This window comes from Melospiza melodia, chromosome 2, assembly GCF_035770615.1.
Source record: "Melospiza melodia melodia isolate bMelMel2 chromosome 2, bMelMel2.pri, whole genome shotgun sequence".
Taxonomy (NCBI): Eukaryota; Metazoa; Chordata; class Aves; order Passeriformes; family Passerellidae; genus Melospiza; species Melospiza melodia.
The window spans coordinates 1,086,747-1,099,276 of record NC_086195.1 but is presented as its reverse complement, the minus strand read 5'-3'; the positions used below and the strand labels follow the sequence as shown (position 1 = coordinate 1,099,276).

At 57.0% G+C, this 12,530-nt stretch overlaps 2 protein-coding genes across 2 annotated transcripts in view; one reads left to right on the top strand and one right to left on the bottom strand.

Moving 5' to 3' along the window:
* Positions 1-1,566, top strand: part of SON (SON DNA and RNA binding protein) — a 37,529-nt gene extending 35,963 nt beyond the window's left edge. Inside the window, exon 12 of the mRNA XM_063180344.1 lies at positions 1-1,566. Coding sequence (XP_063036414.1) covers positions 1-159 — 159 coding nt within the window. The 3' untranslated portion in view covers positions 160-1,566.
* Positions 1,567-3,102: 1,536 nt separating this feature from the next.
* Positions 3,103-12,409, bottom strand: DONSON (DNA replication fork stabilization factor DONSON). The gene is given in 14 exon segments (XM_063179479.1): positions 3,103-3,439; positions 4,309-4,509; positions 6,338-6,536; positions 6,890-6,994; positions 7,838-7,961; positions 8,483-8,661; positions 9,049-9,227; positions 9,310-9,513; positions 10,664-10,744; positions 11,050-11,339; positions 11,342-11,490; positions 11,492-11,594; positions 11,627-11,720; positions 12,389-12,409. Coding segments are annotated over 14 exon segments (2,067 nt in total). The 3' UTR covers positions 3,103-3,301.
* Positions 12,410-12,530: the final 121 nt, after the last annotated feature.

Below are 12,530 nucleotides of genomic sequence, written 5' to 3'. Positions count from 1 at the left end.
GTGAGAGTCAATGGCAACGAGTACAGGCCCACCTTTGCCAGCCTTAACAAGAAGCACGCGAAAGCCACGGCGGCCACGGCGGCGCTGCAGGCCATGGGACTCGTACCAAAGGAAAGCATGGTCAATACCACCATGTTCAGGAGTGCCTCACACCGCTAAGCTTGGCTTTACTGGGACACTGGTTCTGAGCATTTTACTCTGCACAACAAATGGTATTTGCCCCTCTCATGTTGTAAATACATCGGCGATTCCCACCGTGTAAAAACTGTACAGACACCCGCAGGTTTTTCTTTTGTACCATCCAAATGTATTTAAATCATACTTAGTTTTTGGTATGTTTATATTGTTTACATTAGTGATGTAATTATTTCTTAAACTACTAAATCAGACGACAGACTCTGGAGGCATCAGAAATCCAGACCCTTGGCTGAAGCTCCTGCAGTTCCTCTCCTGTCAGAGCGTTGACCCTTTCTTTGATACAGTTTTGTAGTGGCTGCAGAGTCCCCTGGGCTCGGGGGGTGCTGGGGACACCCTGGGGCCGTGCCCGGGCGCTGCCCCTCGGTGCCACCCCAGGACAGCCAGGGGGCACGGCCTGGCCCAGCCTCCCAGGGGGCTGCAATTCCCAACCAGTGAATCCACTGCCTGATGCTGATTGTACGGATTTGTGGTTCATGTGAATTTTAAACTCTTTAACAGATCTACAACTGGATTTGGGGGGAGGGAGGGGGTAGAATGACGCTTCAATTGTTGTACCCAACTTGGTCAATAAAGCAGCACAAGTTCATAATCTTCACCCCTGGTCAGTAAGCAGTGATTCCAAGGGATGCCAAGCCAGGAAACAGGAATTTAAACTCGCCAGAATGCCTTCTGCAAGGAACACACACGATACAGAATTGGCTTTGTGAGGATTCCCAACAGCCTTTGGGATGGCAGGAGCAGGCCTGGTGGTTTTTGTTTGTTTTGAACTTTTACAAAGTAACTCCTTGGGATGCAGTGTTCAGGATAAGGATCCTCTGCCCTCAAGGAGCCTGATCCAGAGTTTGGGCAGTTGGACAGCAGAGAGGATGTAGAAAGCTTTTCCTGCTTTTTATTTTTTATTTAAGAAGCATTAATCTTTGATCTGTGTGCACGTGGGACTGGAAGGGGCAGTGCACCCTCCCCGAGGGATCTGAGTTAGGGGCAGGCTGCCAGGATTTCTGCACTGGGGTCCTTCAGGGGCTTGTCCCAGACAAGTCTTGGTGAGGTGGGAACCTGAGCTGGGTTTGGGGCCAGAACAAACCCAGCCAGGCTGCTCAGGCCTCAGGGAGGGACCCTGTGGCCATGGGGGTCCATGGAGCTGAGCAATTCCTGGTGCCTGGAGCCCTGTGGATCCCGTCAGTGTCACAGAACGTGGAGTCTCCTTGCTCTGCAGGGACAGGGGTTGGTGTTTCCTGTGCAGCAGGGAGTTGGGGTTGGTTTGGAGGCACAAAAGCCCCTGTGAGTCTGTCCAAGCGCTCCGAAAATGCTTCAGTTGATCTTCATTTCATGGACGTTGTTGTCTCGAATTAAACTTTTTTCCCTTTGGCATCTTGCCTTCGGTCTCTGACTAAATGTGTGGAGCTTGTCCTGCAAGTGCCTGGGAGGTGTGAACTCCCAGAAAGCTGGGAGGATCATCCTGGGGGTGCTGGGGGTCTCTGGCTCCACCCTGGGGCTGGAGCAGCTCCCTCCACACTCAGCAGAGCTCAGACCTCACAGCTACTGCAGATTCTCTCCATGGCAGCTCAGACTTCACAGCTGGACACAATCAAATTTGGGAATGTACAACCCCCTGTACTGTGTGCTTCCCTTTGCTGTATCCTTGTTTCCCATGCCTAAGGTAAAGAGCTGAGTTCTCTCCCAGCAGCAGAGAAATCCACTCCCACTAAGACTCCATTTGAAAAATAACTACTCAGAAAGGTCTGGATTTCATGGCTTCAAGCTGAGGGGTCTGTGTGTTCCCTGGAGCCACATCCCTCAGGAACAGCCCTGCATCCTGGGAGAGCTGGGATTTGCTCCTGGGGGTGGCAGCTCACGGCAGTTCTGTAAAAGCCAGAGTTCCTGCGGAGCTGCATCCCTGCTGGAGCCTGGGGCAGGACATGGCCCTGCTGGAGCCTGGGCACACAGAAAGGCTCTGGGGGCACAGGAAGCCTTGGCTGGCCCAGGCCCAGGGGCTGCTCTGTGCCCGTGTTTGGTTTGTGGGGCTTTGCTGGGTGATCCCAGAGCCCATTGGTTTGTGGGGCTTTGCTGGGTGATCCCAGAGCCCAGGGGCAGCAGCGGGGAGAGCTGAGCTTTGCTGCCCACGGACGGCTTCACTTCAGTAACAAACACCAGATTATAGAAATGCACCTGGAGAGCACAAACAGAGCTGGTTCCACTTCCCAGTCAGCTGTGGCATTCCCTGCTGCAGGAATGTGCCCAGCCCAGAGCTGTGGGAAAGCGACACCTTCCCCAAAAGGCCTGGGAGCCTCTCCCTGCAGGGAAACACTCGGGGCACCCTGCTCCTCTTCCTCTGTCTCTGTGATCCATGGAATCCCCGCATCCCTGGGGCTGGCACAGCCCTGCCAGCCCATGCAGTGCCAGCTGTGCCCCGTGGGCACCTTGTCCCCAGCCCAGAGCACTCAGTGCCACCTCCAGGGCACACCTGCAGGGATGGGCACGGCAAAGCTCCCTGGAGGTGCCAAGGCCTGAGCTCCCTTTCCTCGTGCCCAGGTGCTGCAGCCGTTTGATTCCTCCCCTGGGATGGGTGTGGGAGCTCTGCTGAGCAGCCCTGGGGCCCTCTGACCTCCATTCCTCCCTGTGGAGTTCCAAGATGGCCCCAGCCCAAGAGGTGCCACACACCAAGGTGCAGCTGCTGAGGGTGGCAGGGGGCTGTGAACAGCCTGGGAAGGGTTTTGCCAAACATTCCACCCATCCATGGGATCCCAGAAGGTTTGGGCCGGAAGGAACCTTAAAGCTCATCTGGTTCCTATCCCCTGCCCTGGGGGGTTCTAGTTCTGACCAGGTTATGAGTTCCTGCTCCAAGCAGGAGCAGAAATTCCATGCTTGGAACAGAAGGGGAAGACCAGCCTGCCAGGGCCAAACCAGACCAATAAAACCACGTTTTATTTTAAAAACACTTTGTACAATAAAAAAGGAGATGTCCAAGGCCTTTCCCCTCCTTTCCTCCAAAGCCCTTGGAGGTGTTCCTGTGCAGCAGCCGTGTGGGGTGTCCCTCCCACCCTGCCCCGAGCCCGGCACCTGCAGCCCAGGGAGGGAGAGTCCTGCTCCAGGGCCAGCAGCGTTCCTAGGCCTTCCAGGTGTAGCTGTAATCCTTCATCTCCAGCAGGCGGAGGGAGGATTTCCCCAGCGTGGGACACTGCCTCAGCTGAGCCAGAGTGCTGGGGTGCAGCCCGCAGGCCGGCAGCTCCTGCTGCTCGTCCTCCTGTGGGGGCACACGCACCGAGTGAGGCTTTGTGTGGGAAACCACCCCGGCCCGGCCCGGTGCGCCCTCCCCGTCCCACCTGTCCCGGTGTGCCCTCCCCGTCCCACCTGTCCCGGTGTGCCCTCCCCGTCCCACCTGTCCCGGTGTGCCCTCCCCGTCCCGGGCTGTCCCGGTGTGCATTCCCCGTCCCGGCCTGTCCCGGGCTGTCCCGGTGTGCCCTCCCCGTCCCGGGCTCTCCCGGTGTGCCCTCCCCGTCCCGGCCTGTCCCGGTGTGCATTCCCAGTCCCGGGCTCTCCCGGGCTGTCCCGGTGTGCCCTCCCCGGCCCGGGCTCTCCCGGGCTGTCCCGGTGTGCCCTCCCCGTCCCGGCCTGTCCCGGTGTGCATTCCCCGTCCCGGGCTGTCCCGGGCTGTCCCGGTGTGCATTCCCCGTCCCGGCCTGTCCCGGGCTGTCCCGGTGTGCCCTCCCCGTCCCGGCCTGTCCCGGTGTTCATTCCCTGTCCCCGGCTCTCCCGGGCTGTCCCGGTGTGCATTCCCCGTCCCGGGCTGTCCCGGGCTGTCCCGGTGTGCATTCCCCGTCCCGGGCTGTCCCGGTGTGCCCTCCCTGTCCCGCCTCTCCCGGTGTGCATTCCCCGTCCCGGGCTGTCCCGGGCTCTCCCGGTGTGCCCTCCCCGTCCCGGGCTCTCCCGGGCTGTCCCGGTGTGCCCTCCCCATCCCGGCCTCTCCCGGGCTGTCCCGGTGTGCATTCCCCGTCCCGGGCTGTCCCGGTGTGCCCTCCCCGTCCCGGGCTCTCCCGGGCTGTCCCGGTGTGCATTCCCCGTCCCGGCCTGTCCCGGCCTGTCCCGGCCTGTCCCGGTGTTGGCTCCCCGCACCTGGGGCGGCCCCGGGCGGGCGTTGAAGGCGGCGCTGGGCTCGTGGGGGCTGAGCAGGGCGCGGAAGGAGCCGCGCTGAGCAGGGCCCAGCAGCAGCGTCAGGGCGTGCAGGGCGTGCGGCAGGACGGGCCCCAGCACCTCCAGGCTGAACACGTCCTCAAAGCCCCCGGGCACCCGGGCACGGCCGCTGACGGTGCGGGCCTGGGGGCACAAAGGACAGCGCGGTGAGTGCTGCACACAGCACAGCACGGCACAGCCAGGAACTGTCACCCCTCTGGCACCACAGGCCACGGCCCCACTGAAAATGGAAACACTTCTCAGCGTTGCCTGCTCCCCGTGCAATGCATAAGGCTTTACTGTCCCTGTAACAACTCCTAAAATGTGCCCCTGGACTGCAGGAATGCTGTAGGGACCGGGAAGGGAAGGGCACAAGACCAGGATGAAGTTCTCTGGTGGAACAAGTAACTGATCCTCTTCTTACTGGGAAGAAATTTGGGTTAGATACAGGGAAAGAATTCTTGGCTGTAGGGTGGGGAAGCCCTGGCACAGCTGGGCCTGCCCCTGGATCCCTGGAAGTGTCCAAGGTCAGGCTGGACAAGGCTTGGAACAACCTGGGATAGTGGAAGGTGTCCCTGGCCACGGCAGGGGTTGTTCCCTCCCAATCCAAACCATTCCCTGCAGGAACAGAAGGTGAGCTCTGGCTCAGGGGCTTCTGGTGCAAGGGGCTGGGATAGTCTGAGGGCCCATAAGATCTGGGGAGAATCTTAACAACATTTTTCCTATGGGCAGCCCTGCACGGCCTCTTGTCTCTCAGGAGGTGAGGAAGGGGATGCTTCCTCAGGGAGGAAGGGGGGTCAGTTCAGCGCAGGGGGGTCAGTTCAGTGCAGGGGGGTCAGTTCAGGGCAGGGGGGTCAGTTCAGTGCAGGGATGTCAGTTCAGTGCAGGGGGGTCAGTTCAGTGCAGGGATGTCAGTTCAGTGCAGGGGGGTCAGTTCAGGGCAGGGGGGTCAGTTCAGGGCAGGGGGGTCAGTTCAGGGCAGGGATGTCAGTTCAGTGCAGGGGGGTCAGTTCAGTGCAGGGATGTCAGTTCAGTGCAGGGGGGTCAGTTCAGGGCAGGGATGTCAGTTCAGTGCAGGGGGGTCAGTTCAATGCAGGGGGGTCAGTTCAGTGCAGGGGGGTCAGTTCAGTGCAGGGGGGTCAGTTCAGGGCAGGGGGGTCAGTTCAGGGCAGGGGGGTCAGTTCAGGGCAGGGGGGTCAGTTCAGGGCAGGGGGGTCAGTTCAGGGCAGGGATGTCAGTTCAGTGCAGGGGGGTCAGTTCAGTGCAGGGATGTCAGTTCAGTGCAGGGGGGTCAGTTCAGGGCAGGGATGTCAGTTCAGTGCAGGGGGGTCAGTTCAATGCAGGGGGGTCAGTTCAGTGCAGGGGGGTCAGTTCAATGCAGGGGGGTCAGTTCAGTGCAGGGGGGTCAGTTCAGTGCAGGGGGGTCAGTTCAGGGCAGGGGGGTCAGTTCAGGGCAGGGGGGTCAGTTCAATGCAGGGATGTCAGTTCAATGCAGGGATGTCAGTTCAGGGCAGGGGGGTCAGTTCAGTGCAGGGGGGTCAGTTCAGTGCAGGAGGTTCAGTTCAGTGCAGGGGGGTCAGTTCAGTGCAGGGGGTCAGTTCAGTGCAGGGGGGTCAGTTCAGTGCAGGGGGGTCAGTGCAGTGCAGGGGGGTCAGTTCAGGGCAGGGGGGTCAGTTCAGTGCAGGGGGGTCAGTGCAGTGCAGGGGGGTCAGTTCAGTGCAGGGATGTCAGTTCAGTGCAGGGATGTCAGTTCAATGCAGGGATGTCAGTTCAGTGCAGGGGGTCAGTTCAGTGCAGGGATGTGTTGCAGGGATTTAGGAACAGGCTGTGCCTGCACACCAGATGCTGACCCAGGCTTCAGCCACAACAACCCCGCTGTGGTGCCCGAGGGACCCTCCCCGAGGCAGGGGCTGATCCCCCGGGTAAGGAATCGCTCCCTGGCCGCTCCCGAGCCCGCCGTGCCCCTCCTCACCTTGAGCGTGTGCAGGGTCCCGCCCCGGAAGGCCACCGGGGACAGCAGCGTCGGGGGCAGCCCCGCCTGCGGCCCCGCCACGGCCACCAGGCTGCGGCAGCTGATGAGGAAATTGAGCAGCCTGAAGGTGTGGCTGCCCCTCACCAGCACCAGCGACTCGGGCCTGTGATCCACCTGCACCTCGTGCTTCTCCCTGCGCCTGGAGCCCAGTCAAGGGAAAGCCACGGAGCACTGGGGAGCACCCACGGGCCAGAAAGGTGGAGCAGTGAGCCCTCCCTCACCCCATCTGACCAAAATCCCCAAACGCAAACCCCACCCAGCTGGGCACCCACCCACATCTGCTCTTCAGATATTAAACGGCATCTTAAATCCTGGCTTCAAATCCTAGAAATACTTGCAAAGTAACTAAAAAGAAAATGCAGTATCTCATCACATGCAGGAACGCAAGGATTCATACTTGTAAGAGTTCTCAAAAACTTCTGCAGAGCTTAAATGTACCACAGCACTGTAAAAGTTGCAGGGTTTGCCCGTGTCACACATCTGGAAGGATACAGTTGGATAGAAATAGTGTCTGGTTTCTTCACCTTGTCTTGGACTCCCATCTCCTCAAGCCAAGAGAAGCTTCCATCATCATCATCATCGCTGGGAGCTGGTTCCCTGGGACACAGGATCAGTGTTAGGAGGGCAGTGCCTCTGAGGACTGTGCAGGAGCCTGGGGATGCCCCTGAATTCCAGCACTGCGCAACTGTGGGAAATGGAAAGATAGAAACTTCCACAGATTCAGGAGGGTTTGATCTGCAGCCTTGGAAGGAGCTTGGATTGATGCAAAACTAAAGAACATTAAGTAGAATAACAGATATTAAGAACAAAGAACAGACATTAAGTATAAAAATCATAAACTTATTTTCTATAGTTGTAAGTAAGAATATGCTTTAAGTAAGTGAGAAACCGTATTGATAGAATGGTGAAGGGTTTATACGGTAAGGGTGTGCTTGTACAGAGTAACCAAGAGTTCAGAAGTTATTACAGAAGCATATGTGTGTAGGTGAGTTACACACCCATTGAATAAAAGTATCCACAGTGCAGCAGAAGTAACTAAAGGTGATAGGTTAGAAATGCAAAATAAGAAATGCAAAAAGTTCTATATTGCCTTCTAACAAAGAAACATGTTACTACTTTGAGCTATGGCCAAATGCTTGCTCCTCTGAAATCTCAGAGCCTCTGAGATGTTTATGTGATCAATGAATCTATGGCTGAATGTTTGCTCCTCTAAAATCTCACAGCCTCTGAGATGGTGTTTATGTGATCAATGAATCTATGGATGAATGTTTGCTCCTCTAAAATCTCACAGCCTCTGAGATGGTGTTTATGTGAGCAATGATCTATGGCTGAATGTTTGCTCCTCTAAAATCTCACGGCCTCTGAGATGGTGTTTATGTGAGCAATGAATGGATGCTGGCCCCATCCCTTTATGCAATCACACACAACATTGTTACTCACCCCACATCCTCCACACTGCTGCCCGCTCTGACGCCCTCAGCTGTCTCTGTCTCCAGACTCTCCTCAGAGCTTTTCTGTTTCCTGGCTCCACTTTCCTCCAGCAGAGGCAAGGAGAACTCTATGCCTGTGGTGAGGGGAGGCAGCAGTGAGGGGCTGTGTGCCAGCCCTGCCCCATGCCCATCCCCATGCCCATGCCCATGCCCAGCGGGTGCCCTTACCCTCGGCGCGCATGGCGTGGCGCAGGCCGCGCGTGGTGGGCGCGATGGCGGCCGTGTGCCAGCCCTGCCCCATGCCCATGCCCAGCGGGTGCCCTTACCCTCGGCGCGCATGGCGTGGCGCAGGCCGCGCGTGGTGGGCGCAATGGCGGCCGTGTGCCAGCCCTGCCCCATGCCCATGCCCAGCGGGTGCCCTTACCCTCGGCGCGCATGGCGTGGCGCAGGCCACGCGTGGTGGGCACTATGGCGGCCGTGTGCCAGTCCTGCCCATCTCCATGCCCATGCCCATTCCCATCCCCGTGCCCAGCGGGTGCCCTTACCCTCGGCGCGCATGGCGTGGCGCAGGCCACGCGTGGTGGGCGCTATGGCGGCCGTGTGCCAGTCCTGCCCATCCCCATGCCCATCCCCGTGCCCATCCCCGTGCCCTTACCCTCGGCGCGCATGGCGTGGCGCAGGCCGCGCGTGGTGGGCGCGATGGCGGCCGTGGGCTCGGCGCTGCCCGCCAGCCCCGCGGCGCGGAACAGCACCGAGAACTGCGCCGAGCACACGTAGAAATAGGGGCAGAGGCGCGCCCGCAGCAGCTGGTACAGAGAGGTGAAGCTCACCGACCTGCCAGGGAACACACAGCGCTGGCACGGCTGGCAGGGTCCCTGCCCTGAGAGGGAATGGGGACGGGGCATGGAGGGACAGGACACGGGAATGGCTCCCAGTGCCAGAGGGCAGGGCTGGGTGGAAGATTGGCAGTGAGGAATTGTTATCTAGGAGGGTGGGCAGGGGCTGGGATGGAATTCCATCCCTGGATCCCTGGCAGTGCCCAAGGCCAGGTTGGACACTGGGGCTCGGAGCAGCCTGGGACAGTAGAAGGTGTCCCTGCCACGGCAGGGGTTGAGATGCGATGATCCTTAAGCTCCCCTCCAACCCAAACCGTGCCATAACCATGTGATTAATTAAAATCTCCTCTCCTCACACCCAGCCAGCCCATCAGGCCGCACTCACCAGTCACTCATGAGCACCTGCTGCAGGGCCTCGTCCTGTGCCCAGGGACAGGCCTTCCCAGCCATGCTCCTGTCCGCCCCGAGGCGGGGGAAGAGCGGCAGCCAGGGCAGCGAGGGGTGCAGCCAGTAGAGCAGGCTCTGCTGGAAGGCACAGCGCAGCTCCGAGCACAGCCGCGGCTCCTGCGGGGCCCAGGGCGGGTGAGGGGCACGGCAGGGCTGCGCAGAGCAGAGCTGCAGCCCCAGGCACCCGCCCGGCCCTCACCTGCACGCTCCGGGGCAGCGAGGGTCCCGCAGCCCGGCAGTGCTGAGCCACCCCCTGCGCCTCCTCCTGGCCCTTCAGGTGTTCTGCCCACGTGAAGGGCTGCGAGGACACGAAGAGAACCCGGGTTTTAATGCTCCAGTCTGCGGGGAATTCCTGGCGTGGCGAGGAGGGAGCTTTGGGTACGGCGAGAGGGGAATGAAGGTCCTGAGCAAACAGAAACAGCATCAGTTAACTCGCACAAAATTAAACCTGTTCACAGTTCTTATTTAATATATTATTATATTATTTATTCTATTATTATTATTTAATATTTATATGATATTATAGTATATTATTATTATATTCTTATGCATATATTATTATTATATTCTTATGTATATATTCTTTTATACATTATTATTTTGGTTATTTTGCTCAGCACCAGATTCGAACAAAAACACTCCATTCCATTTCCTATAAAACCACATTGAGCTGACAGTTATTATTTAATATATTATTATATTATATATTATATTATTATTTAATATTGATATTATATTATATACTATTATTGTTCTATTCTTATTTATATATTATTTTATGCATTATCATTTTGATTCTTTTGCTCAGCACCAGATTCGAACAGAAATACTCCATTCTATTGCCTATAAAACCACATGAGAGGGCTTGCACTCATTACTCTTTCCAACAGTATAAACTAGGAACAAATAAAAAGATAAATTATTAAAACAAAAAAGCCCTGAGCCTGGTGTTTATGAAGGCAAGAATTTCCATGCCAAAATGGTTATTTCATTTCATCCCCTCCTGGTGACTGTAAGGTCACAAGCCGAACAAAGCCCTAGGCACCTCCAAGACAGTTTGTTCTCTTTTTTTCTATCCTTCTAATTTAGTTTGAACTTCAGTTTCTGCACCTAGAACAACATTAGAGAATGTCTATTGAAACTCTGTTTGAATTTCAAGGGCTGGTTTTCAGGAATTCTTGCTTTCCTATGTGCCTGATGAAGCGCTCCATTTTTGTAGCTGAAAACCAGACTGCAGGAGGTCTATCTGGTGAAAAACATCCTCATCTCAACTACATATAAAACTAGGAAACAGTAAAATTATAGTCAGGAAAACTGAAAGAAAACAACCTGTCCATGGAACTACAGCAGCAGTGAGGTCAGGCAGAAGGCTGGGTTTAAAAGACTGTCACCAGAACAGGAAACATCAATGTAAGAAATTTCCTTGAATACTGACATTTCAGTGCATTCTTTTATGCAAATATGAGTCACCAACTACCAAGTGAAACAGTTTCAGCTTTCTGTGTGCCCTGAGAACAGCTGGAATGTTTTCAGCAGCGTGTGCAGTTTCGTACCTGGCTTAGGGCGAGGATGTCGGAACTTTCAGCAGGCTCCGCTCTCCCGGGGGGCTTCTCCTCACAGGCCGGCTCTAAAAACTGAATGAAAGAGCAGCATAAGGCACAGCACAAAGGAGCACCGGGCAGGTCATTTTAAACACTGCCCTTGCAGTGACATTTCCCGAGTGACCCTCAGCACACCGGGCCGCAAACAAACCCGGCTCGGGGCGAGCACAAGATCCGCATCCAGAGCTGAGCAACAGCCCGAGCCCAGCGGGGCCTTGGTGGAGCCGGGGGCGAGCCCGGGGCTGCATCGGGAAGGGGCTGAGGGGCTGGGGGCCATGGCTGAGGGCGATGCCCGACGGCTGAGAGCAGAGGACCCCGCTGCCAGGGCTCGGTCCCACCTGCCAGAAGGGCACTGCCGATGGATCCCCGCCCGCGGGGGTCGCTGCCGGAGGCTGAGGGGTGGCCGCTGCCCGCCGCGGAGCGTTGTCCAGGCTGGAGAAGGGGTTGCGGCGGCGGGCGGCCCCAGAGCCCCGCGGGGCCGGGGCGGCGGCAGCTTCCGCGGCTCCGTCGGAGTCGCTCCTCCGCACAGGGCGTTTGCGCTTCAGCCGCAGCAGGGCCGGAGGCTTCTTGAAGCCGGGCGAGTGCCCGGGCTCGGCAGGGGCAGCCATGGCCGAGCGGGACCCGGAGGAGCCGCGCTCCGGTCTTGGCGCCAAAGAGCGCCCGCTCCGCCCCGGGGCGGTGCTGAGGGAGCGGCGCCGCCATTGCCACCGCCCTCAGGGGCTCTGAGGGGAGCGCGGCTCCCGCCAGCCCCGCTCCGCCCGCACGGGCCACACAAACACGGAACACAAGACAGACGGCGCTGAAATTGTGTCCGTGCCCTGACAAATGCACCCGGACAGCGGCCCCAGGGGCTGGGATCGGCTGCGGCAGCATCGCCACACGGCTGTCCCCGTGCCAAATCCCCTGTGCTGATACCGGGGCCGGGGGTGTGCGATGGGACACGAACCACGCGGGGTTCAGCCTGTTTGGGAGAAAGAAACGAGTGTTTGAGGCTATTTGGGAGAGAAAACTACTCTCGATGGCACTCGTCTGTTGTACAGGGAGTTCAAAAGGCATAAAAAATACTAGAGAAGTATTAGACATCCATGCGGTTCAAAAGGCATAAAGAGGTAGTCAGGAGTAACAATTTTACCGACAAGAGATTTAATAAAAGAAAAACGATACTTTTAAAAGATCTTTCGTCTGCAGTTTTGTCGCTGCTTGAGCTTGGTTTTTTAAACTTAATATCTTACTTCATCAGCTTTCTTTTGGAAACATTGAAGCAAAACTGAGCAACAGCAGGGAAACACCAACAGCTGGCTCCAAGGCTGCAGAGTGGCTGTGCAGCTCCCGCAGGACTGCCACGCTTCAGCCGTGCACAAAAGCCCCTCTCCTTTCCCACAAGAGGTAAAATCAGAGTTCCTCCTGATTTCCTAGGCTTGCCCTGCATCACTGATCCAGAACTTCCTCCAAGTGTGCTGAGGGAGAGGAGACAGATCAAGTGTGCTTCTGGTTGTTTCCTCTCAAATTTTCCCACTGACACAGCTTTGAACTGGCCATGTCCATGGTTTGAGTGATCCACAGCAAAAATGAGCAACACAGCTGAAAGAGAAAAAGTATTTTTGCTCTCGAATCAGAGCATGTAGGGAGGCAAGTGCATTGAGGAAAGCAAAATGCAGTTCCTTCCCCACTGCTGACTTTCAGACAGGCCACAATCATGGATAATGCTGGAGAGACAGATCTGGGCTGTGCTGAGGTTAAAAGAGGGAAAATGAACGTGCACAAGCTACACAAAGTGCCTCAAACACCTGACTCACACAATTCCACCAGCTTGGGGACT